At 42.8% G+C, this 27884-nt stretch overlaps 1 protein-coding gene across 1 annotated transcript in view; it reads left to right on the forward strand.

Moving 5' to 3' along the window:
* Positions 1-27884, forward strand: part of LOC127633907 (rho GTPase-activating protein 22-like) — a 37669-nt gene that overhangs the window by 5033 nt on the left and 4752 nt on the right. The window contains exons 2-6 of the mRNA XM_052113284.1: positions 3324-3523; positions 9768-9855; positions 23894-24016; positions 27039-27246; positions 27333-27465. Of these exons, the coding sequence (XP_051969244.1) occupies positions 3324-3523; positions 9768-9855; positions 23894-24016; positions 27039-27246; positions 27333-27465 (752 nt within the window). The remainder of the gene's footprint in view (positions 1-3323; positions 3524-9767; positions 9856-23893; positions 24017-27038; positions 27247-27332; positions 27466-27884) is intronic.

Raw genomic sequence — 27884 nt, forward strand, 5'->3', positions numbered from 1 at the left:
CGGAATCTGCTGCCATGAGATGCAAAATTGTTTGAAAATATTTGTCCCCAGTTTTATCTGAGACAGACACTGAAGAATGGTCTGAACGCGCTCGCTCGTGAGTTGCACAGGCATGCTCACCGAGTTGAGTCGGACCCCCAAAAATTTGATTTGTTGGCTGGGGGAAAGTTTGTTCTTCGTCCAGTTGACATTGAGACCCAGATTGTTCGATTGCTGAAGTACTAGATCTATGTGCTCACACAATAGTGCCTCTGATTAGGCTAGCATTAGTCAATCGTCGAGGTAATTCAGAATGCGAACGCCGTTCAGTTTCAACGGTGTGAGTGCCGCATTGATACACTTCATGAACGTGCGAGGAGCTAGAGACAAACCATAGGGTATTACAGTTCTATACAATCTCTATCGCATTTTCTGTGAGGAGATTGTGAATTTTCTGCACACCGCACCATCACACCCCATTTTTTCAATGGGACTGTGGATGATAGGACACCATTGGTGAAATATGATCCTTTTGGAGTTCCATATTGGAGTGTGTGAAACATTCTTATTGAATGCAGTACACAGAAAGAAGCGGTTGTACACAATATTAATTAATACACACCTCAGTTGTGATTAATAATAATGATTAATTTCCCCACCTAGTGAATTCGGGAGGGAAGATTATTTTCAAACTGGAGCGAGGTGGCTGGCATACAAGCCGAATTGTTTAGACGTCTGGACCCACCCCGCATCTGCAGAGCAGGATAACAGGTGTGCTGGCTTGCTCGCAAGATGATACTCAGAACCACTCTCCACCGGGAAACAGTTGTGCAAAATACTAATCTATTTAGGAGGAAATCACTCGAGAAAGAGCGACAACATCCTCCGTGGACCATCTCAGTCTCTGATGCTGCGAGGAACATGGCATCATCAAATAATTGAGAACCAGACTGTTGAACTCTATTATAATTCAAAAATTTCACTGTCTGAACCTTTTCTGCATATCACGGCGCCATTTTGTGGTCTGTTCTGCATAACACGGTGGCTCATTTGAGCTAATTGTGGCCCATTCAGCACGTTTCGTAGATCTACTTATGGCCAGTCCGCCCCTGATCGGCCCCAAAGTGCGTCTGCCCACCGGGTATGCCAGATTACCAGTCCAGCCCTAATAGTGAGCAAGCTCAGATATCTCTTGCTCTGACACTCTCTTCCTCTGCTCTCCTCCAGCAGAGCAAGGCTATTGATTCTACCATATTGATTCTACCCATAGACATGTTTAATGTAATCAAGGCCGATGAGGAGGGGATATTATGGAAAAGGCCATTGAGCAGCCATCACACATCTGTCTCCTCAAGAGCCTGTAAACTTAAAACTTGTTGTAAACTAGTAACTAAACTAGTTGAAACAAATGGATGTTGGGTTACTTTTTGAACTGTAGTTGAAACAACGAATGGATGTTTGGGTAGTATGGTGCGAAGGGTGTCATTTCATAGCAAATAAAACTGTGTGTATAGAAAAGGATTAAGCACTCAAAAGTGAACTGACAACCGAATTTAGCTGCAGTGTGTATGCAGTGACCAAGTATTCCAGAGCACTGTGTTTTAAGCATGAATATGAGACTTAAATATTAACCAGTCAGTTTTACAGATCACCTGTGTAAAGGGACTGAAAAATAGAATAGAATTAAAAAAAACACATTGATTTATTTTTCTAAAAGCCACAAAGGCATTGATTGTGAGTCTAGAGCCCAGAGGCAAGATGACTTTGTGCTTCTGCTGGATCCATTAAATGATCCATTCTGAGGTTTGACCATAGTCTAGTCTTGAGCCTGGAAGCACCACAGCTTATGTACCCCTAGTACACCAAAACAGCTAAATTCACTAACAAACTCCTTATTTTCATCAAGATTTTATATTCACTTGCTTTACAGCATAGCTACTTAGGTAGACATGCATATCATGTTTGGCACATTTGATAAACTATCTGAAATGCCAAAATTATGATGTTTCTACATCAAGTGCACCTTTGACTAAATTATTCTCTGGTGATCCTACTATGAAAACTCTCCTTCTCTTTTGGCATGACAAAAAAGCAAGTGCTACAGAGGAAGAGGATTGCAGACAATTTTACCTGAGGAAACGTTGCACAGAGCAAACAGGATTCTTCTTTGTGTTTTACTCCAGGGTAAAATGTGTGCGCACAAGGCTCGAAATACCCTTCAGTACAAACCACTTTGTCCTTGAGCTAAAAGTGTGAACCAACTGAAGAGTTGTCTTTTCTTTTTTTGAAATAGAAATAGCTTTTTCTATCCCACATTTATCTATTTCGTATTGAAACAGAAAGTTTGGGTGGGACATTCAGAAGGACTTGTTTTAAAACAGCTAATAGGCTCTAGTTTACATCATAGCCATGAATCATGATTTGCTATTTGCTATTTGCTATTGTTATAAGCTATAGTATTGTCAGTGCCAGTCAGTCATGTTAGGGGGAGGGACATTCCCATTCTAGAGAGCATTGTATTGGACAAAATGTTTTATATTCCACTAAAAGCAGGAAGAGTTAAAGGAATATTACGGGTCCAATACAAGTTTAGCTCAATCAGCGGTATTTGTGGCATAATGTTGATTACCATAAAAAAATATATAGAAATAATAATTATAGCTTGTCCCTTCTTTTCTTCAAAATATTAATAAATATTAAGGCAATTACAGTGAGGCAATTACAATGGAGTTGAATGGGGACATTTTTTGGAGGGTTTAAAGACAGAATCATAAAGCTTATACTTTTATTAAAAATACTTAAAATAATTATTCTGTTAAAACTCTGTATGTATATTTGAGCTGTAATGTTGTTTAAATTGTAATTTTTACATTTTAATTTGCTGATATTACATCGTAATGGCAACAAAGTTGTAAATCTTTACACAGAAAATGTTAGTAAGTAATTTTATGACACTAAAATCATCTTTACACACATATTGTTTGTGTCTTGTGGCCAAACTTTTGGAAAAAGTTAATATTTTAATGTTAAAAAATTGGCCCTCATTCACTTCCATTGTAAGTGCCTCACTGTAACCTTGATTCAAAAATTTTTTTTTTTTTTTGGTAATCCACATTAGCCTATGCTAGCCTAAAATGCTGTCAATTTAGTTTAACTTTTATTGAACCTGGAATATTCCTTAAATTTTTTTAGTCTGCTCTGCTGGAAGAGAAAGCCTATAAAGGCTAATTTTGTCAACTTTTAGGGGTACTCTAGCACATCAAAACTTCTATAAGGGTTTGTCATCCTTCTTCGCAGGATCATAATATCTTTGATACATGCATGTCTGTTCTCCTCACCTACAGCCAGGTCCAAGAGCATGGTGATGGGTGAGGCATCACGTGGCTCATGTCGTTCCACCTCACCAGGCCTCCAAGAGGGGGCACTAAAGGCTGGTTGGCTGAAGAAGCAGAGGAACATCATGAAGAATTGGCAGCTGCGCTGGTTTGTGCTGCGGGCTGACCATCTTTACTTCTACAAGGACGAGGAGGAGACAAAACCGCAGGTACATACATTTCTCTCCAAAACTAGTCAAAAAGGAGACTTCCACACACCATACTGTACAGTCAAATTTGCACCATTGCACTATGGAGACGCTTATCTTATGGTTGCTACTTGGTTCCCTTCCGAGGGAACTCGCACTGCGTCGTTGAAAACGACTCTTTGGGGAACGCTCCTTAGCGTGCGCCTCTGAAGTATGAATGAAACTATTCCAATCTTGATTGGTGTTGCGTCATGACGTAACATGTGACGGCATAACCGGATGCATAAAAGTGACGCCGGCACACACACACATTAGCTTTCGCTCTTCAGCAAGCGCTCTATGTATATTGTTTGTCTTATTTGGTGTTGTTTGTCCTATTTAAAAGAATTATGGCCACCGAACAGTTCAAGAAGTGCGTGCACCCCTGCCTCGTTTTATTACGGGTAGGGACACGCACGATTTGTGTGTGCACTGTTTGGGAGCGCAGCACGCACAGGCAGCTCTCGAGGGATCTGCCTGTGAAAGCTGTGAAGCACTACCCCTGAGAGTGCTGCACTCCCGGTTGGTGTGCTTTGATGAGCACGGTCAGGCTCACGTTCCCCACGGTTCTGGTCCCGCATCTGTTGAGGCAGCGCGGCGATTGAGATCGTGGGGTTCGCAGCGGGATCTTGCAGATGAGAATGAGACTGCTCCTGCACTTTCTCATTCTTCGTTTGAGGATCCCGAGCCTACTGTGAGTGGTGCAGAAGCCCGCGTCGTGGCTTCTTCTGCCCACGATCAGGTCCCAATGCTCGAGCTCTCTGCTTCCGAGGAAGTGGAAATGCTCAGCATTGATGTGGACGACCGTGAGCCAAGCATGCCGGGTTTCGGCCAGGCTTATGAGGAGCTGGTTCAGGTTGTGACGCGTGCTGTGGCCAGACTTAACATTAGCTGGCCACAAAATGAGCAGGGAACGCACGTCGGAAGCAAATTAGACGAGCGTTTCCTGCAGCACACGTCACAACTCCAGCGCCGGGGTTTGCCGTTTTTCCGATCTCCACAAAGAGATCTCGAGATCGTGGGATAAACCACATTCGGTCCCGTGTCTCCACCCCCAGTGTGGTCGATTACAGCTATGTTTTAGGGGCACGGGATATGGGCTATGGGAAGATGCCTGGTGTGGAGGAGGCTTTAGCCGGTTACCTCTCTCCTGAGTCGGCATCTTCCCTTAAAACCCCGGCGCTGCCTAGTAAGCCCTGCAGAGATACATCTGCATTAATAAGCAGGGCTTACATGGCGGCAGGTCGGGCTGGTTCATGCCTGCACTCAATGGCGATTTTGCAGGCGTACCAGGCCGATCTCCTGAAAGATTTAGACGAGGGGGAGGGGCCAACTCCCGAAGATATTGCGGAGTTGCACAGAGCCGCAGATCTGTCTCTCCGGGCCACTAAAGAGACGGCCCGTGCTATTGGCCACTCTATGGAAGCTATGGTGACCACGGAGAGGCATCTGTGGCTAAATTTGTTGGGAATAAAAGAAAAAGACAGAGCTTTTTTGCTTGATGCCCCGCTCTCGCCCTCTGGCCTGTTCGGCGACGCCGTTACATCGGTTGTCGACAGGTTTCAGGAGGCGAGGAAACAATCTGCGGCATTCAAGCAGTTTCTCCCCCGTAAATCCAAGTCTAAATCAAGTAGGGTGGGGCAAACAGATCAGCCCCAGCCTTCAGTCAGCTCCTCGCGCACGCAGAGCAAAGGAGAGCGTTTCCTCTAGAGCCCCTCCTCCAGGAGCTTGGCAACAGAGGAAGCGCTCCCAGCGAAGCCCTCCAGCCAGGGGGCCGACCTGAGGGACGTCCCTAAGGCTAGGAGGGCTTCGGGAAGAGGTCCTAACCGGGTGGTAGAACCTCGGAGGGCTGTCCCCCGCTGCAGAGCAACCGAGGTTGTTCTCGCAGCGGAGCCCTCAGGAAATCGGTGTCGGTTTCCCGCCGTCTCTGACGCTTCGGGCCACAACAATTTCCAGCGAACGCACACCGTGCCGTTCGCATCAAAAGATAAAAAAACACACATCAATTGTGGTCACAAGAACTGTATCGACCAAATCCTGCCGGTATCCCGCTTCAGGAGGTCAAGAACAGTGCGCGAAAAACACCAGAGACCAGCCTCGAGAGGCTGGTTCCCTTAGTAGATTTTGTAGAGGCATGGAATCATCTTCCCAACATATCTGCATGGGTCCTGCATATAATAAAATCAGGGTACAGACTGCAGTTCAGGCACCGCCCCCCCAAATTCTCTGGGGTGGTGCAGACTACAGTGGTTCCGGGGCAGGCTCAGGTGATGGAACAAGAAGTGCAATCTCTGCTGCTGAAGGAGGCCATAGAACGTGTTAGGAATAGTTCCAAAAAAGGATGGGGGGTTGAGGCTGATTTTAGATCTCAGAGTTTTGAACCGGTCTCTGAGGAGGTTCAGGTTCAAAATGCTTACTATTCCTGTCATCGTGAGTCAGATCAGATCCGAGGACTGGTTTGTCACGATAGATCTAAAAGACGCCTATTTTCATGTATCCATCCTTCCATGTCACAGGAGGTTCCTGAGGTTCGCTTTGGGCTGAAGCTTACCAATATCGGGTTCTTCCGTTCGGCCTAGCACTATCTCCCCGCACATTCACCAAATGTATGGATGCAGCTCTTGCTCCACTGAGACTTCAGGGCATCCGTATACTGAATTATATCGACGACTGGCTCATTCTGGCCCAGTCTCGAGAAATGGCGGTTCGGCATCGAGATGTCGTTCTTGGCCACATTCGAAGTTTGGGGTTGAGACTCAACACAAAAAGAGTGTGTTACAACCATCCCAGTGCACAACGTTTCTGGGCGTTGTGTGGAACTTCGGTTACGATGCAGGCACGCATGTCTCCTGCACGTATCGAGTCCCTTATGGCGATGGTGGCCGGGTTAAAGCTAGGCCAGGCCATCACTGTAAAGCAATTTCAAAGACTGCTGGGCCTCATGGCAGCGGCATCCAACATTGTACCTTTGGGCCTTCTACACATGAGGCCCCTCCAGTGGTGGCTGAAAACCAAGGGGTTTTCCCCCAAGGGGAATCCATTTCGTATAATCAGAGTAACGCGCAGGTGCCTTCGTTCTCTGCTAATATGGAAGAAACCTTGGTTCCTGTCCCAAGGGCCAGTGTTGGGAGCGTCATGTTGCCTGAAAACCGTTTCGACAGATGCCTCCCTCACTGGCTGGGGCGCGGTCATGGACGGCCGCTTTGCCAGGGGTCTGTGGCAGGACCATCATCATTCTTGGCACATAAACTGTCTAGAGATGTTGGCTGTGTTCAGGGCTCTGAGGAGCTTCCTTCCAGACATCAAAGGTTACCATGTCCTAGTACGTTCGGACAATACATCAGTGGTAGCTTATCTAAACCGACAAGGAGGGCTCAGATCGCGCCCTCTGTGCAGACTGGCGCATCAGATAATTCTTTGGTCCCAAGGGAAAATACTGTCTATCAGAGCAATATATATTCCAGGGGTTCAGAATCAGGGAGCAGACATCCTGTCGAGGCAGGGGCTGAGGCCCGGGGAATGGAGACTTCATCCAGAGGTGGTGAAGTTGATGTGGGACAAATTTGGACCATCGGAAGTGGATCTATTCGCATCTCGAGAGACGTCCCACTGTCCACTTTGGTTCTCCCTCTCACATCCAGCCCCACTGGGGTTGGACGCCATGGTACAGGCTTGGCTGAGGCTTCGCCTGTACGCATTTCCCCCGATCGCTCTGCTCCCAGGAGTCCTGGAAAGGGTCTGCCAAGAGGGCATCAGTCTTCTTCTGGTTGCCCCGATGTGGCCGGCCCGAGTATGGTTCTCAGAAATAATTTCACTCCTGATAGCTCCGCCATGGCAGATTCCTCTGAGGAGGGATCTGTTGTCTCAGGCAGGGGGCACAGTCTTCCACCCTCGTCCAGAGCTGCGGAAACTGTGGGTCTGGCCCCTGTCTCTCCCCTTCCACACTTAAGGTGTACGTGGCTGCCATTTCGGCGTTCCATGCACCACTGAGTGATGGGCCTCTGGGGAGGCACCAGCTGGTCATTCGTTTTCTCCGTGGTACATGGAGGATGAGACCGGCAACCAGGTCCAGGGTTCCTGCCTGGGACCTGGCGGTAGTTCTCGAAGGGTTATCCCTGGCCCCCTTCGAACCCCTTCAGTCGGCTTCGCCCAAGGACCTGACGTTCAAGATGGCTTTTCTCTTAGCTATTACCTCTCTAAAGAGGGTGGGAGATCTTCAAGCCCTGGCAGTGACGCCAGCTTGCTTGGAGTTTGCCCCTGGCGGAGTTAAAGCCATTTGGCACCCGAGACCTGGCTATGTGCCTATGGTGCTGTCTAACATGGCACGGTCTACGGTCCTGCAGGCATTTCATCCTCCACCTCATGTGTCGGCAGAAGAAGAGAGGCTCCATTTGCTCTGCCCTGTCAGAGCTTTGAGCGTTTACCTCGAGAGGTCCTCTTCCTGGAGGAGGTCGGACCAACTGTTAGTGTGTTTTGGGTCACCTAGGAAGGGGCTCCCTGCCTCGAAACAAACCATTAGTAATTGGATTGTTCAGGCTATTATCTCGGCCTACAAGGTGCGCAATTTGCCTTCACCTTTGGCCGTAAGGGCTCATTCAACTAGAGGCATGGCGTCCTCTAGGGCTCTCTTATCGGGAGTACCCCTCCAGGAGATCTGTGAGGCAGCCGGTTGGGCTACCCCGCACACTTTCATCAGGTTTTATAGTCTGCACCTCCCTAGTACGCCTGGCGACGTGTGCTCTCGTCCTAGCTGAGTGCCTGAGTTCAGTTTCACCCTAGGGCAGGCCTTTTTTCGGTGTGTGGCCTAGTGGGCATTCGTTCCCCAAAGAGTCGTTTTCAACGACGCAGTGCGAGTTCCTCGGAAGGGAACGTCTCGGGTTATGACTATAACCCTTGTTCCCTGAGAAGGGAACGAGACACTGCGTCGTCCTGCCACGCCCCTCAAGGCCTGAGAGCGGCTTGCTTCATCGCTAGGCTAATGTGTGTGTGTGCCGGCGTCATTTTTATGCATCCGGTTATGCCGTCACATGTTACGTCATGACGCAACACCAATCAAGATTGGAATAGTTTCATTCATACTTCAGAGGCGCACGCTAAGGAGCGTTCCCCAAAGAGTCGTTTTCAACGACGCAGTGTCTCGTTCCCTTCTCAGGGAACAAGGGTTATAGTCATAACCCGAGACGTTCTGCTTCTTTAATGTTAAGTACTTGTTAAATAAGATGCAGCACTGTATGGTAGAGCATCATTTGGCCAAGTGCTATTAGACAGTAAGTGCAAGCTCTTCCATTTTCCACCAATAGTTTTGCATTGCCACCACAATCCAAGCTTACACATTGCTTTTAACAGGTTTAAGACCATCTCATATTAGCCAATCAATACCGTCCAGCCTTCGTAAGCTCGTCAGTCTGACTGGAGCATCCCTTAGAGGATTGTCAATACTCATCCAAACTCCAATAATCTGTGCCCATGCTGCGCTGGCCAGGATGTGTGAGAAAATGTCAAACCCACCCACTTTTTCTGCCTTTAATCAATGAGATTCAAAGTGGAAGGGTTGTGTAGCAAATCACATAGCAAACCACATGCTGAGATAAAAGGAAACATTGGAGACTGGCCCAAATTGAATAGTGTGCCAAGGTAGAGAATTCTGGGGATGTATGGTTGTTCAGAAAGAGATCCTGAAACAAACTGGTGTAACATCCAGCCACAAATTGGCTTAATATGAAATGTACAGTTTTTATAATGAATAATAAAAAATAAAAAAAATCCAGTCAAAACAAGAGTGTACCTTAAATCAACAAGGATGTACTGTATGTATAACCAATGTGTTTACAATTCATGAAACATGTCTTGAATATTGCCAGATAGATTTGGCTAACTAAAATCATGGGGGAGTTGTTAACGAGCCTGACCCTAAATCTTCATTCAATTTGTTGCCCTGGTGAATAATCTCTACATTTCATTCAATTGGTAGTTTAACTTATTGGAGGGGGCACTCAAATCAAAATTGCAGTTAATATGGCAAACCAACACGCCAAGCTTTTAATAATACAATAGGCTTAAAATCCCGAAATGCTTCATGGGTATAAATCTCCACAAGACTAAGCAATTTTATGATGATTACAGAATTACATTCAAGTGTACACGGTATTCAGGTTTAATTGCATATGTAGGTTAACAAACGTTTAGTGATGCAATTCTGCATTTTTTCGACTATTTATCTGTGTAGGGCTGCATATCATTGAAGGGCAGCCAAGTGAATGAGCTGACAGCCAACACAGAAGAGCCCGGTCGACACCTTTTTGAGATTGTGCCAGGTGAGTAGGTCTTCAAATCATCACTGACACATTCAAATGGTCTGTTTTTGAGTGCTTTGATAACCTCAAAATGATGGTTCATTCAAAAATAAAAAAGGATTAATTTGCTCACTATCATGTCATACAAAACCCATGTGATTTTCTTTCTTGAGTGGAACACTAAAGGAGTCATCTGGCCAAATGCCCAAGCTGCCCTGTAACTGGTTGGCATTAACTCTTACTTGTAAAGAATGACAATGAAAAACCAGGGACAAAGTGGCTTTGACATTCTGTTAAATATCTTCATAGTGTTCCGCAGAAGAAAGAAATTAATATTGGTTTGGAATGACATGAGGGCGAGTAATCAAATACAGATTTTATTTTTTGGGTACACTATTCCTTCAAGAAACCGATATTTCAATTGAACAGCTATTCTTACTGTACTTAATATACTGCCTATATTATGATTTTGCAACTCAAATGACCCTTGCAGCATTTACTGATTAGAGAGGGGTATCTTGGGTAATCTTTACAATCCCTGTTTATTTTTGCTGAATGCCTATGTTTGTTTTCTTTATGACGAGTAAATATAACACAGCAACTTGACACCTACTAGAGCTCACTGGCTGAGTGTGAAGACATGCAGACGGGGTCATTGTGAATGAGGGTTTTTAACAAACCAGCAAAGAAGAAAACAGAATAGGCCTATCTTGTTACAGTCATGTCCTGTACACTACATACCTCTTGCTCAGCTAACTCCAGTCAACCTCCAAATGCCCTCAAATCCACTCAGTGTTTACAAGGTAGGCAGTTGGAATAAAGGTGTTAGATAACAAAAGAGGAGGAGCAGATGCATCAGGCAGAGGCAGCCTCATACTTGTATCTGCTCCTGAGCAAGAAGGAAAAAGAGAGGAATTTGGATGAGAAACATATTGGAGAGGCGCTGCCATGGAAGGTAACGTTTGGTTAGGCCAAGGGAAGGTATAGGAAAGAGGGCTTGCGAGGGCCATTTTGGGAGGTATGTGGGGATTGGTGATGGCAATATATTAGTAGAATGCTGTGGAAGGAGGGTCAAGAGGAAAGGAGGGAGGGTTTTGGAGGGGAGTAGAGGAAAGGGTAAACTGAGAGGATAAGGCAACCTGTGGGGGAGGAGCGTTACGATGCAGCGGGGCATCAGTTGATTGGAGCGGAATTTGAGTGTGAGCTGTAGTTTGCTGTGTGGAAGTAGTGACTCTTTTGATGGCTGTGGAGGCCCTTAGCTGAGCGATGAATGGAAGTTTAAGCTGGTTTTTGAAGAGATTGTTGAGTAATGTCGGGTGGTTGGTGTACATCTGTGCTTTAGTGGATCTGCGGGAAAAATGGATATCTGAGGCTGCAAAAGCATGACGCAGACGATTACCGTCAATTTGGCTACAGAATGGATGTAATTAGTTGTTGAGCTTAGAGGAACTGTAAACTGGGGAGTAGGGCTAGATTGCTGAATCGGTTGAGCTTGGAGCCTCTCGGATGGAGGAGAATATGCCCTCCTCGGACGGGGTCTGGTAGGAAAGGGGGAACGATGCCTTATACGTCCTTTTCATACCGGCGCGGCTTCTGATGATGAGGATGAAGATGGCAATGCTTGGATGGAAACTGGAATCAGCAAAGGAGAGGAAAGAGAGATGGTGACTTCGTCTTCGTGGCCGAAGAGTTGAAGCTGCAAAGAATCGGACATGGTTTCCTGTACAGGTGTAGCCAGATCCTCGAAAGTCGTTGTAGGAGAGGTAGGTAAGCTACAGTTTATATAGCACTTGAACGTGATGGATTAATGGGATTTTATGAACAAACTCCTTCCGAACTTGCGTTAGGAACTTCAATTATTTAGCATTTACACGTGTAAGCAGTACTAAAATGTGATGAGTTATGGCTCACTTTCAAGTTCTGTGTAAAGATTCCCGATAAAAGCAATTCTAATATATCTTTGTGTACCAATACAGATATCCAATTATTTAGAACTACATCTGCCAATACCGATTCTTTGGTAGTTCTGCTTTTTCATGCTTCCTTGTTTCAAATCACTTATAAATAATCACATAAGAAATATAAATAATAATTGTATTCTCTGTCTCTTCATGTTTTCCATTATTTAGAGTAACTGGTCTCAGTTAGTAAATTTAGTAGAGGTTGGAGGCCAATGTTTAAACTAAAGGATTTGAGTGAACCGTAAGATCAGAGAAGTCTACAGGGTTCCTGGGTAGCTCAGTAAGTGAAGAAGCTGACTACCACCCCTGGAGTTGCGAGTTCGAATCCAGGGCATTCTGAGTCTCAAGCCAGGTCTCCTAAGCAGCCAAATTGGCCTGGTTGCTATGGATGGTAGAGTCACATGGGGTAACCTCATCATGGTTGCTACAATGTAGTTCTCGCTCTCGGTGGGGCACGTGGTGAGTTGTGTGTGGATGCCTCAGAGAATAGCCGAAAGCCTCAGCAAACTTCATTTGTCCTCCGCTAGACTGATTGAGTTATTACGCAACCACGAGGACCTGGAGCGCATTGGGAATTGTCCAAATTGGGGAGAAATGGGGAGATAAAAATAAATAAGTAAAAAGATTAGAGAAGTCTTTAAGTCTAAGCAATTGCAGTGTCTTTTGTTATTTGACTGAACATTTTCTAATTTAGTCCACCCTATGAACAAGATGATGTTGGCAGAGCTCAGTGAGGGGCATTGCAGTCTAGCTGGAAGATTGTGGCTGTTCATGTCCTGTAAAATCCATTCTAAGTCCAAGGTTCAGGCAGTGGCCAGTGAAGTATCCAGTGTTTTACAGTTTTTGAGAAGGCAGCAGTTTATCCTCTGTGAAGTCCATCACTGTAGACTGATGTGAAGTCTGGATGTCATAAGCTGCAGTTAGTAGTCATCAATCAGTGACACATAGCAGTGGGAGCAGGACATCGGTTAGGACCGGAGCAGTATCTGGCAGGCTCTGTTAACCTTGGATATGTATCCTGAGGTTGAGACAGGGAAACAAATAGAATGACATTAACATAGATGCCATTCAATTTAAAGCAGGGTTACAGAATATGAGAAGTGTTTCTGGTTCCAGCAAACTATGTAACTAAGTAACAGTCTATGTAACCAATGTAGCATAACAATAAGTTGAGGGATAAATTAGGTGTATGCCTGCCTAAATAAATTAGTCTTTAATCTAGAGTTAAAGAGACCATATTATGCTAATTTACATGTTCATAATTTTATTTTGGGGATCTACTAGAATAGGTGTACATGTTTTAATGCTAAAAAACACATTATTTTTCTCATACCATACATTTCTTTTCCCCGCTCTTCATACTCTGGCCGAAATGCTCTGATTTACCTCCTGTCTCCTTAAAGCCCCCCTTTACTAAAAGCCCAGTCTGCCCTGATTTGTCAGCTGGCCTAGTCTGTTGTGATTGGTCAACAGCTTAGTGCGTGTGACAGAAATGTAACGCCCCTTACCGTAACCGAGTTTCAGCTCCTGAGTAGCTCTGTAAACAAGGTTGTAACCATGATAACAGTGGTGTCGATTTTTGCCTCACCAGCTCTAGCCGAGTCATAATGAATTAAATAATGAAAGTTTGGAAGAACGAGCTGATTGACACGAACACCTTCACAACAACCACGTCGTGGTTCCCACTACCGTGAAACTGGAACGAGCATATTTACTGTCACAAGAACTGTAAAATATCCTAGTCATAGGGGCCATAGAACATGTTCCCCTTCTAGGGAGAGAGTCAGGTTACTACAGCAGATACGTCCTGGTTCGCAAGAAGGATGAGGGATTGCGTCCGATCTTAGATCGTCGAGGTTTGAACCGCTCGGTCAAGGCGCTCAATTCAAGATGTTAACTGTCAAAACGATCGTGTCAAAAATCCTACAACACAATTGGTTAGTCACGATCAATCTCTGCTCAGAGACAATATATGGATGCATATTTTCATATAGAAATTCTGCCATAACACAGGAAGTTCCTGAGGTTCGCTTTCGGGGGTAAATCTTTCCAATATCGGGTTCTTCCATTCGGCCTAGTTTTATCACCTTGCACATTCACAATGTGCTTGGATGCAGTACTGCCTCCATTACGACTCCGGGGCATCCACATTTTTTATAATATAGACGACTGGCTGATACTAGCACAGTCGCAAAATCTGGCATTAGAGCACAGGAATATTTTCTTAGCTCACCTGGTTTCGTTGGGGTTGAGAGCACATGGCAAGAAAATAATTCTCTCTCCTACCCAGAGAACGACATATTTAGGGATCATATGGAATTCGATCATGATGCAGGCACAGCTGTCTCCCGCTCAAATCGAGACCATTCAGTATACCCAGAGCAAAGTCAGGCTAGGCCAAGATTGTACTGTTCTTCAGTATCAATGGATGTTAGGTCTCATTGCATCTGCATTCTCTGTGATTCCTATGGGCCTTCTGCATATGAGAACGTTTCAGTTGTGGCTCAAAGCCAGGGGATTTCACACAAGGGCCAATCCCCAAAGGCAGATAAGGGTTACGTGCCGAGGGCTACGTACCCTCTCTATGTGGCTCAGACCCCGGTTCCACACTTTGGGTCCCACTCGAGGTGCATCTTGATGTCTCAGATTACTAACAACAGACGCCTCTCTGTCAGGCTGGGGAGTGGTCATCCAGCTCAAGGGGAATGGGAGGCCCATCAGCTCGAATGGCTCATCAACTTTCTCGAGTTGATGGCTGTATTTCTGGCCCTGAAATACTTCCTCCATAATTTGAGAGGCTACCATGTCCTGGTGCGGGTGGACAACACAGCAGCAGTGCCTTACATAAACCATCAAGGAGGTCTACGGTCAAGCCCGCTAAACAGACTGGCACGGCAGATTCTCCTTTGGGCCCAGGGCAAGCTCCTGTCAATCAGAGCAGTATATATCCCTGGATGCCTGAATGTGGGAGCGGACTTACTGTCCAGACAAAAAATACAGACAGGAGAATGGAAACTCCAAACCCAGGTAGTGAAACAAATCTGGCTAAGATTTACGTAGCAGAGGTGGACCTCTTTGCCTCCCAAGAAACACTGCAATGTCCCCTCTACTTCTCTCTGAGTCACCCAGCCTCCCTGGGTCTGGACGCGATGGCACATATATGGCCCAAAATGTGCCTGTATGCATTCCCTCAGCTTTCTCTGCTCCTGGGAGTTCTTGCCTGGGTTCGCCAACATGGATCTTGCCTCTTATTGATAGTGATGCGTTGGCTGAACAGAGTATGGTTCTCGGAGATAACAAATGCCAACATAGTTCTCAAGCCTATCTAAAAGAATGTTGTGATCTATGGTGTCTAAGGCAGCACTCAATCACTAAAAGAGCAATGCAGCCATGATCAGATGATAAGAGTCATTTGTAACTCTGATAAGTGATGTCTCTGTACTATGATGGGGCCTAAATCCTGACTGAAATTCTTCACAGATACCATTTCTTTGTAAAAAAAAAAAAATGAACTTAGTTGTGAGGGCACTACATGTTTTTGTATTTTCAACATAAATGGGAGATTTGAGATTGGTCTATAGTTTGTCAACTCTCCAGGTTTCTTTAAAAGGGGTTTTATAACTCCCGACTTAAAGTTTCTTGGGACATGCCCTATGGATAGTGAGAAGTTAATAATATAAAGAAATGGTTCTGATATTTCAGGAAATTACTTTCTCAGGAGCTTAATATGTATGGGGTCTTGCATACATGCTCTAGATTTTGATGCTTTAATAAGATTTATTAGCTCTTCCTGACCTATAACAGTGAAGGACTGAAGCTGTAGGTATGGAATACTATGAGACACAGTCTTCTGAGGTGCTATTGGAGATGGTTTCATAATTGTAATTTTGTTTCTGATGGTTTCATTTTTATCAGTTAAGATATTCATAAACTCATTACAACTGTGCTGCAATCGAATGTCTGGTTTGGTCAAAGCTTTCTTACTTCTCAATTTAGCCACTGTACTGAATAAAAGCCTATGATTTTTGTGGTTATTTTCTGAGTTTGCACAAACCTGTCTGTACCATTGTACAAAGAACCTGTCTGTACCATTGTACTATGGTGCTGGGCTTTTCTCATTAACTTTCTTTAATCTAAGGGGGTCGACACTGACTAGAGTTTTAGAGAAGACTGTATTCATATTTTCTGTGATACATCAAGTTCTTCTGAACTTTTTGGCATTCTGAGAATTTGTGACAGGTTTGTTAGTGGTCGAAAGAATAGTTCAACCTGATTGATTACGTGGCGTAGATTGAGTCACTTTAGTTAAGTGCAGCATACAAAATATGAGGTTATGATCTGAGATGTCAACGCTTTGCGGCAGAATTGCTATATTATCAATTTCAACTCCATATGACAGAGTTAAGTCTAGCATATGATTATGGTGATGAGTTGGTCCTGTCACATTTTGTCTGACCCCAACAGAGTTGATCATATTGACAAATGCTAATCCCATTCTGTCATTTTCATTATCTATTTGAATGTTGAAGTTACCAACAATTAAATCTCTATCTACAAATACTGCTTGATCTGACAGAAAATCTGCAAATTCACTAAGGAAATTAAAATATGACCAGGGTGGTCTATAGCAAGAGCAAAAGATGACATTTTTTATTTCAGATGATGTCACATTAAGCATAATCACTTCAAAAGAATTACACTTGTATCCTGACCTCTGACTAACACCAAAAACATCACAACATTTTTTAGAAACACCTTCTCGACCCATGTTTGTAACAATAACCTTTAATTTACAATAAGTGCTTTGGATGAAAGCGATCTAATGTTTAGTAGCCCTACCTTTATATGATGTATATCTTAATTTATTTTAAGTTTGACATCAATAAATCTTTTTCTAAATGACTTAATTAGGGTTTTGTGTTTGGTAATTCAGGGAACAGACACAGTATCTATATGACATCTAGGTGTTACAGTCTATGTGTTGTAGTTTATGTGACCTGTGTGAAGTCTCAAGGCAGCTAGCAGACGGATGGTTAAGCCAGTCTGTCTACTTCCTGACCTGGGCCCCATTTTGTCAAATACTATAAATATTAAGACCACGAGCAAAAGTAATTGAGAGGAGAGCGGCACCTTCCCTGGAGGTATGGATTCAGTCTCTCTCTTTAGCAGGTTAGGTCTACCCCAAAAACTTGTACAATTGTCTATAAATCCAATGCTGTTCTCCAGACACCACTCAGACATCTAGTCTTTTAGTAACAATAACCTACCATAAGCCTTGTCACTAGAACGAGCAGGCAGGGGGCCAAAACAAATTGAATAGTGCCTTTCCAAAGCTCAATTCTGTTAAGAAATTAAACATTAAACAGAGAAACATAACAATATATGTTACAAAACAATGAACAATGGGAGAGTTGCTTAAGTAGCCAAAGCATCAAGCGTCCCTTAAAGCAGTGCTTCTTAACCAGAACCCCTAGTGGTCTGTGCATTAGGACCTGAGAGCAGCCGCCTGCATGACTTCCCTTCAGCCGCTCAGAATCAGATATCAAGATGCGCTCCCACCGCTCCATGAAGATTACCTCAGCATCTTCACATCGTATCACGGTGCATTTTGCCTTGATTTAATCGGGTGCATACACGCTTCCTCTTGCGAGGCATAAGTGAATTGGAAATGTCTTGTGAGAACTGATATGTGAAATACGTAAAATGCAGAAGCACTGTGTTGTTATACAGAAGCTGAATTGGTTTTGATATAGATTTGTATTTGTACAATATCTTTTTTTTTTCAAGACGGTGCTTGCATGAGCTTATCCTGGATGTCTCACACACACCAAGCGCTAAGCTTCAGAAGACATTAATTAATCCACTTTGTTTGTGTTCTGCAGAAGAAAGACAGTCATACACGTCTGGGATGGCATGAGTAACTGATGAGAGAATTTTTTTGGGGGTGGGGGACTATCCCTTTAACACCATCAAGACCGCAGGTAGGAGGATTATTGGAAACACATTCATCACGGTTTGGAGGCAGAAAACATCCTCTGTAATATTTAGTATTTTACAGCTAAACACCATAGCACTGGAACGATTGAAGACAAAACAGGAGAGAGTTCATAGCAAGGGCATAGTTAAAAAAAACGTAAGACACAAATGGTCCATATTTCCTTCATTCTAATGTATTACATATAGAATATGCTGTATAATAGGGTGCAGACAATGCAATAACTGCAGGAAAAACCTAGAATTAAATTGCACTTGACCTAGCCTATTAACACTTTGAGTGCTTGATTTCGTCAACCCACTTGCACCTAACTTGGAGCATGCTTGCATGAAAATATCAAAACGTAATGACCATGCCCACTGACTTTACATGTGTGACGTGTCGCATAGTGCTGCTCTTCCGCATAGTGCTCTAAAAATAGGGCCCATTTTCTTTCACACACAGCACTCCCTTTTGATTGACAGAAACCAATCGGCTCTGATCATCTTTTTTTTTTTTTATACAGTCGCTAGCGCAGATACTGTAATTGCTTTTACTGTCAGACACCGATGATTGGTGAAACATTAGTGCATCTCTAATAGTAACCTAGTATCAGAAGTGGCTATGCAACTTTTGTTGAGTGTAAATGAAATGCTGCATTAGAGCCACCTTACACTTTGCTGTTGATTGTGATTTCTGTGTAAATACATTTATATCTAGAGTTCATGATGCAGAATGTGGTTGGTTGTTGATTTAATGTGTAAAATAAAGCTTATCCGAAAGCTGCCGCATATGTTTGTTTGCACAGTGTAAATGTACCTTGTCGTAGTAAGCTACACCACTACAGATTAGCCTTTTCTTCTATTTACACCACATGACTCTTAAATGTATATGTACTGTATCAACCTGCATATGCTATTTAAATAAATAGAATTATTAATAATTATTTAAAAGTTATGTTTACTAATTGTGTGGCTCGATCCAGAATCATTTGAGAAAGAATCATGATGCATCAGGTGAACCAATTTTTCCCTCAACTCTAATGTGCATTATAAACATTTAGGTAACTAAATTCAAAGCTTGCCTTTGATGCACCAAATGAAATTAAACATTTCTCAACCACAAATGCACAGCCCTCTCTGCATATTTGCACAGACATGCACACCCATTTACAAACAGCATGGACACATTAGCTCCAGTTACCCTGCCTCCAACACCACTTTCTCATGACAAATCAGTCAACACAGCATCTTCTCCCCAGAGATGAGCCCTTAACAACAGTCTCTGCCTGACCGGCATGCATCAGCTCCATTCTGTCAAACAATCTCACTGGCCAAGTCTCTTTTCCATACACAACACTACAACTCCCTCAAGCTGCCCAAGTTGGGCAACTGTCAAGAGATGCCTTGCCTCATGTTGACTGATTCTGAAAATGAATAGGCTCTCCACAAACAATGGAGAAATGGAAAGACGTGATTTACAAACAGCACTGCTTCAACAAAAACATCTCATGGAAATTACGTGACTGTTGCAACATTTTTGCAAATTGACATTGTGTGGTTTCTCACATGTATATTGGCAGTTGCGAGGTGATTTATGTGAAAGTGATTAAAAGTAATTGTTGTTTAACAATTATTTTGCACACATGAAGGTATTGTAATGTTATTTTAAGAGACCAGGTTAGAAATGATTTAGAAACATGGGTTGGAGTTCCAGTCCAACTATCTTTAACACATGGCTTTGAAAAAGGCTTTCGGTTTTATGAAGCAACAGACATCTTCTAGTGAGGATTTGGGTCTTCATAATAGACATGTCTAATAAAAGAAAAGAAAAGAAACAAAATCCAACAATAGCACCATTTATTGCAGGGACATAAACGACCACAGAAATGACAAGCCACAATTGTGCAGATTTCAAGCCAGTCGAAAAAGCTTGCTGGCCGGCTGGAATTGCTCTGGGAGATTTTCACACATCTGCATTTGTTGGGTACTGTACTGACTTAAAATGAAAGGAGCATGACTGGGACCCCAGTGCCTCCTGATCTGCCATTTCATGCTTACCTCATATTGCCTCCATAAAGTTCTACATCAAAGCAGCATACAGAAACTTGGTGATTTATTCGGTAGTGTCCGTTCCACTGAGTCTAATGCATCTGGTGTTCTGTTTAATTAAGTGCACTGAGGTGCTTGGAAAGGACTAACAGAGCAGTCTGTCTCCATGTGTCAGTCTACCGTGAGAATTCAGAGGGAATGAGAGAAACAGAAGTGAAGTGCTGGAGCTTGAGGGAAAACTCAAGATGTTGAAAGCACTTTTTACACATTTGTTTCACCAGGATTTATAAAGTGGTATGATTCAAAGTTCTTGCTCTTCTCTGTGAAAAGTCTGAGATGTAAAGGAGATTGTTTCAATGAAAGGGAAGACTTGTTTTTCAAGTTTCTGCAAGTGATGGTTTGGAGCAAACACCTCTACAGTATTATGACATGTGGGCGGTGTGGGAACTACCTGTGCTGTTTTTGGGTTTATGGCCTACCTGTTGGAAAAAGGAACATGGCACAACATCAGCACTCTGCCTTCTCAATCTCTCCAGTGCATCATGGGGCAGGGCTGCCGTAAGCCAGGGAGGCACAAACCATCACTACAACAAGGTACCTCTGTCCATGCACTTATATATGGAAATTGAAGTGCTGAAGATGATTGAAGATGATTTTCTGTAAAAGGATTATGACACTGTTGGTATAAATATAAGACTGTATAACTGGCTAGCAGTGCTCTATTGTTTGGAATGATGCATACAGAATTTTATCAAAGTTTGTTCAATAATGTATTAAGGATGCGCCAATAGAGAAAATGTTATTCTGATAGCTGAAAATTATTTTTATTTGGGCCTATTTCCAATATTTTGTCTGAAATTATAAATCTATCCCATTTAAACTGTTGCTTTAAAAAGTGTTAACAACGATTCATTATACATTGACCGCGATCGACCAGTCAATCGTAAAACAACTACTGGTCGATCTCATTAACGGGTCAAAATAGAATGGGAGTATAGAGAAACTACATAACACAAATAGTGAAAAATTCACTTTTTATTTCCTCATTTCCACTTCTCTGCATGTGGATTTCCAAAACATGTGATGGCAGGAGAAGACTCATTCATATTTCAATACCTAAGGATTTAATCTCATCAACGTCAGTGATAAGCATGTAGCATGCTAGATGTGCCCAAATCTAAAAGTGCCGGTGATTGGCTGCGTTTAGGCATCAAGGAATAACCCTAGTTTACGCTGGTTATGCCCAGAGACGCAGCTCACACGTGAGGCTGTAGTGTGTATACGTCTCAACACCCATAGATGGAAAAGATGTGGAAAAGATCAAAAGTGTGGCTATATTTTACCAGGCTCGATGTCAACAGCCCTAGCCATCACAAAGTCCTGACATCAATCTGATAAAAACAATGTGTGGACAGAACTGAAAAAGCGTGCGTGAGCAAGGAGGCCTACAAACCTGACTGACCAAAGACGGAATGTTTTCAAAGATTAAATGTCAGGAATTGTGAAAAACTGAGTTAATATTTATTTGGCTAAAGTGTATGTAAACTTCTGACTTCAAAAGTTTCTCACCCACATATATCTTATACAGTTGAAGATATATATTTAACCACTTGAGACGTATGGATTATTTTATGATGTCTTTATATGCTTTTTGCAGTGTCAAAATGTTGGCACCCATTCACTTGCATTGAATGGACCTACAGAGCTGAGATATTCTTCTAAAAATCCTAATTTGAGTTCAGCAGAACAAATCATTTTTGTAAGTTTACCGTAGTGAAATGGCATAAGGTAAGGATATTATTTTAAATACTGTTTTCATGCACTCAATCAATAATAGCATCTTGTTAAATTGTAATCAAAAATCTTTCGTAGTGCAGCTTTAATGAACTTGCCTCTTTAAATTTACAGGAACTTAAATTGTCCAATTGAACTTAAAGATGTCCAGTAGCCTCTCAGTCTCTTCCAATGTTGCAATGGGAGCATATATTGCGACAATATACATTTTTGTCATTCAGCACTTTAGATTGCAATGAGTTAGTGAAACAACAAATTTCTCCAAAAGGCTTAGTTTAAAAAAATAAACAAAAATGATGTAGGCTATTGAGCATTTCTCATTCATCTTTGTTTACTTAATATATTTGTGTTGGGACAACATGAATAGTTTTAGTTTGGTTAAATGAAACTGGGCAGGGGATTTCTAAATCCCAGCATGCTATGCATGGCACGCAACAGGGAGAGTAAATGTTATACAATGTGTATTTGTGCAAGATTAATGTAGTCATACGGGTTTGGAGCAACATGGGGGTGAGTGGATGATGACAGGATTTTCATTTGTGAGTGTACTATCCCTTCAATGTATCATACCGTAAATAGGATGGATAACTGTTTAGTACTTTTGTAACCTGCCAATATCAATATAGCCACTGATATATTGTGCATTTCTCTAATGCATACAGATAAACAAGGATTTAGATGTAGTGTTCTCATTAGGACCTTACCTCTCAGCCTGTAGATTGCTTGCTATGTGGCATCTGTCATTTGAAGTTATTTAGGAGCATAATCACTCCTGCTGGTGATATGTCTCAAAAGGTCAACTGAAGATAATCTTCTCCAGTCCTGTGCATAATTATATAGTGCATAATCAACACTCAACACATAATTGTGTATCCATGGGTGTGTATGCTTGTCAGTTGAGTTGCAGTGCAAATTTAGATACAGAAGTAGGAGACCTCCAAATGGGGGCGAAATCTCCAAGAGAGGGTGGAGTTACTCCAAAAGGGGATTGCGCCAACTCCAAAAGGGGGCGTCACATCCACTCGCGGTTAAGGTTAGGGAAGGGTTAGGTAAGGTGCTCCCTATATCTTTAATGGCGGTTTGGAACGACTGCCCCTTTTTGAATTGAGCCTGTATTTCATGCCTAAACACGCTTTGGTTGTTATAACCACAAAACTCATAATTCATCAGATAGTGGTTACACAAGTCAATTGATGTTTTTCCACATTCTGACACTTCCTAAAGAGACATTAATTCTAACTGAATGCCACACCATGGTGAGAAATGAGGCGTGCTCATTATGTTTTAGACTTCCACTTTGCAGGAGAGCATTAGCTTTAGATGTCTTGCTGTGTCTAATTGTCTTATTTATCCTAATTGCATTTGTACTTCAGTTCAACACTTGTCTCATCATGACTTATTCCATCAGCCATTTTATCTGGCCAGCAGAATACTGGCAGTTCTGTGTTTCTGGTATTGATTCTGGAAAAGCCTTTTTCATTGTAAAGCTTAGAACTGAAGCCATTGTAATATTCTTTCTCAGTTACTTTTTACAAATTGTCCATGGACTTATAAAAACTGAAGAAAACGTTTCAGTGTCAATTTGGTTCTTTTGCAACTTACTATAAATTATTATTAAGTGCTCATGGCAAAAAGACCAGAAGGTGTGTACCAGTTATGCTAAAAATATGAAATGTACCTCACTGCTAAAACATGACTTTTACCAACAAGAGATAACATAAAAACGCTGGATTCATAAAACTGTTCATGTGTGAAAGTGTCTTTACAACAGTTTCATCTAATGGTTATTAATGCCCTCACAGAAATACACATTTCTCCATGTGCACTCCATTTAGTTCATATACTGTAGGCTACAATATATTTCTAAATCAGTCTTGAGGATAAGAGGGCTTAATTTGATTTAAAAAACAATGATAGGCTAGTAGATCTTAATCGTCCATCTGTGTCAATAATTTCCTTTAATCTAGCTCAATTAGAATCAATTAGGGTTTGTAAGGGCCCACAACAAATTGTGTAGGGGCCCAGAGTAATATACAGTCAGGGGGCCCAGAATTCCTTGTAACAGCCCTGCTCTCATGATTTATTTATGCTTGATGCACTGAGACAGCTAATTGTATAATTGAACATTGAAACACTCAATAACATAAAATTAAGAGGAATATTGAGAAATCTGTGCTAAATAAACAAAGTTCTGCCACTCCATGTGATATAGTAAAAAAAACCTTAGCGTAATAAATACCTTCACTTGACAGTTCTCTCTCTCTCCTTTTCTCTCTCAGCTGGTGAAAAAGACAAGACTGCAATAAGTCATGAGTCTTTTCTGCTCATGGCCAACTCCCAAAGTGACATGGATGACTGGGTGAAGGCCATCAGACGGGTCATCTGGGCTCCGTTCGGAGGAGGTAAAATGAAATCAAGGTGGAATCAAGCACTGTTATCACATTAAAACTGCAATGAGCCACAGTATGCCAGGCTAACTAAGCTTGTAATGTTTAAATTCCCTATACCAAAGCATTGCTTAAAAGCCTTATAATTATTTTACTGTTCTCTGCCATGATATAATCCATGCCTTTTCCAATGTGATGTCACCAATATTAGCCTAAACATGTTCTGAGCACACAAAAATATCATCACTGAGCAGGCATGGGTATGGGATGGCCTACTATCCAGACATTAAATTGCAAAGTTCATGTTATTAATATAAAGTGAATGAAATATAGACCTAAAAGCATGTTCTATCAAACATTTCTCATCTTTCAATTAATGTGGCAATGTGTCTCCACTTGTAAGCAAGACCAGTAACAGGCTGAACAACAGTGTCTTGACTAGGATCTAGGCCTATATCAGTCGGGATTTCAACGAGTAGGCAAGGGAGGTAATGTCTTCTCAAAAATTTGGGTGAGCAAAATAAATGACTGTACATAAATAAAACAAATAAAATATTACAAAATGTGAGCTCAAACAATGTGTGTAGCAGTAGTATTTCTAAAGTCACTCTAAAGTTCTAAAGTAAAACAGCGACATTGGTGGATAAAGTTTCAAAGGGAGGCAGTATCTCTCACACCTTCAGCTCGTTGCAATATCACTGAGCTCATAAAGTGTGTGGTGAATGAACGCTTTAATGTGAAATGGGATGTGAGTGACATGCTTTTTAGTGAGCACTCACTCTTAAAGATACAGATCAGTGCCATCACGAACTCTGTGTTGTTTACCAAGGAGTAGATGACTGAAAATCCAAAAATAAGATGCCTATAAAAATAATAGGGCGAACAGTTAAAATATACATGAGATGTGCTTGTTGCTGTATTCTTGTAGGTATTGTTTTTGAGGCCATCAGAGGTGGACTGGGAAGAGAAATAGGCCCGGGATTTTACCTGGAAACTGGCCCAAAAGTTGTTGAGCGGGGTCGGGGGTGTCGCTGTCCTTTTCTGCATATTGCTGCCCCCTTCTGCATATCGTGGTGCCGTTTTGTGGCCCGTTCTGCATAACACGGTGGCTCATTTCAGCTTATCACAGCCCATTCGGCCCGTTTCATGGCCGGCCCGGTTGTCCCGATGGCTAGTCCACCTCTGATCGTCCCCAAAGTGCGTCAGCCCACCGGGAAAATGCACAGATTTGGGATTTTAGTTGAACAATAAATTGGATCTTTTATTTAATTCATTTTGGACTCTTGTAGCCTGTGTATGTGCCCGTCAATGTAAGGTAAGACAAATATATCTATTTTTAACCATTCTATCGATTTTATAAACTATTGTCCAATGAATCGGTTATCAGACTTTTCCATCACCTTAGTTTACGGTATCGGCAAAATCCACTATCGGTCGACCTCTACTAAATGCCATGTTTCTTGTTGTACATGTGACCAAGTAGTAGCATGGTATTTTTTTTTTATATTTTGCATACCATGAAAACACCATGGTACAGGAGTATGTTGCTAAATTATAAGAATCTGCACTTATTTATGTTCCCTATCAAAAGCTACACTTTAATGCTGCGCTGATTTAGCGCTTTGGGAATGTCTTTTAGAGATTGATTGTTTGAGATTTTATAGAGTAGAAGTGGACCTCTTCGCCTCCCAACAGACAGCGCAATGTCCCCTCTACTTCTCTCTGAATCACCCAGCCTCCCTGGGTCTGGACGCGAGGGCGCATACATGGCCCAAAATGCGCCTGTATGCATTTCCTCTGGTTTCTCTGCTCCCGGGAGTTCTGGCCAGAGTTCACCAGCAAGGGTCTTGCCTCTTACTGATAGCACAGCGTTGGCCAAACAGGGTATAGTTCTCGGAGGTAATGTCTCTCCTCGACGGCTCGCCTTGGGCGATTCCGGAGAGGAGGGACCTTCTGTCTCAGGCGCAGGGGACGATATTTCATCCCCGTCCCAAGCTGTGGAACATTCATGTTTGGCCCCTAAAGGGTACCAACTGAGGGACACTGGGCTTTCACCTGAAGTTATTGAGACCATTCTGAGTGCTAGGGGTCCCTCTATTAGAAGAAGTTATGCTAATAAATGGGGTGTTTTTGAAAGATGGTGCACTGCACATAATGCAGATCCAGTTAACTGCCAGATTGCTTCAGTTCTGGATTTTCTGCAAGAAAAATTATCAGCAGGCACATGCCCCGCCACTCTCAGGGTTTATGTGGCTGCTCTTTCGGCTTGCCACGCCCTGATTGAAGGGATGCCATTGGGTAAACATCCTCTGCTTGCTCGCTTCATTCGTGGGGCCATGTGATTAAGACCTCCTGTTAGGACCAGGATCCCTTCATGGATTCAGAGCTCATTCTACCAGGGGGGTCTTTTCCTCTAAAGCTTTGGCTGGAGGTGTCCCTCTACAGCTTGTTTGTAATGCATCAGGCTGGTCCTCTCCGCATACATTCATACGATTTTATAGTTTGGATGTTCATGCCACTTCGGGCTCTTACGTCCTTGAGTCAACATCACAAGCTCATGTCTGAGACCTCTCGCGTTCTTGTGAGCATAAACTACACAACCATAAGGGGTCCAGACATCCGCAGTGGGGCGGCGTGGGTATTCTCATTCCCAAATCGTAGCATCAAAGTGTAGCTTTTGATAGGGAACATCTCGGGTTACTTAACTGTAACCCTTGTTCCCTGAAAAAGCGGACCGAGATGCTGCGCTTCATTGCCACACTGGGGATTCCCCGGGACTGCTCTTCAGACAAAATACCTGACGATGCACCTGTGGCACATCTATTTAAAGCCCCTGGTACCAGTGCATCCTGATGATGTCACCAGCAGAGGCTATAAATTCCAGTCAATTTCATTGACATGTTGCACACATATTCACAGCTGGTCACCCCTAAAAGATGTTCCCAAAACGCTAAATCAGCGCAGCATCTCGTTCCGCTTTTTCAGGGAACAAGGGTTACAGTTAAGTAACCCGAGATGAATTGCTTCATCTCTACAGGTATATTTGGGCAACATTTAGTGGACACCGTCCAGTTCGAAAGGAAGTTTGGTCCTCGCCTCGCCCCTCTCTTAGTTGAGCAGTGTGTGGATTTCATCAGGGAACAGGGACTTGATGAAGAAGGCCTATTCCGGATGCCAGGACAAGCTAACCTCGTGAAGGACCTTCAGGAGGCCTTTGACTGTGGAGATAAGCCTCAGTTTGACAGGTAAAAACTACTATAAACACTGGCATGAAACCAATAAACTGCCTCTAAATCTGTTCACACACTAACACTATAATAACCATTTATAGTAACACTGATGTCCACACTGTGGCTTCCCTGCTGAAGCTGTACCTCAGGGAGCTGCCTGAGCCTGTCATTCCCTTTTGCAAGTATGAGGATTTCCTCACTTGTGCTCAGCTCCTGGCCAAAGATGAGGAGGAGGTTAGTGACTGTTGCTGAACTCTACTGTTTGTTTGTCATTGATTAAAAATAGCTGAACAATCAGGCAATGTGAAAAAATTTATTGAGTTGTTGATGGTATTAGGACAAAATATTTTAGCAGTTATTTTGTCAAAATGTTGTTTGGTTGTGTGCTCATAAAACAGTTATGACAGTATATGTTATAGACAGTATACAGTTTTCTAGTATCCTTCCCACATATTTTACAGCTGACATGAAGACATAGGTTAATGCAGAAGATGTGTGAAGCTGAAGCCAAAAAGAGGGACATTTAATTCCCTTGGTTTTAAAAATTAAATTACACACACATAGTCAAGTGCTTCAAGTTCCTTAAGGCTGACACTTTAGGCCATTGTAATTCTGAAATATGAAAAAGGAAAACCATAAATATTTCCACTGTA

Source organism: Xyrauchen texanus, chromosome 40 (genome assembly GCF_025860055.1).
Source record: "Xyrauchen texanus isolate HMW12.3.18 chromosome 40, RBS_HiC_50CHRs, whole genome shotgun sequence".
Taxonomy (NCBI): Eukaryota; Metazoa; Chordata; class Actinopteri; order Cypriniformes; family Catostomidae; genus Xyrauchen; species Xyrauchen texanus.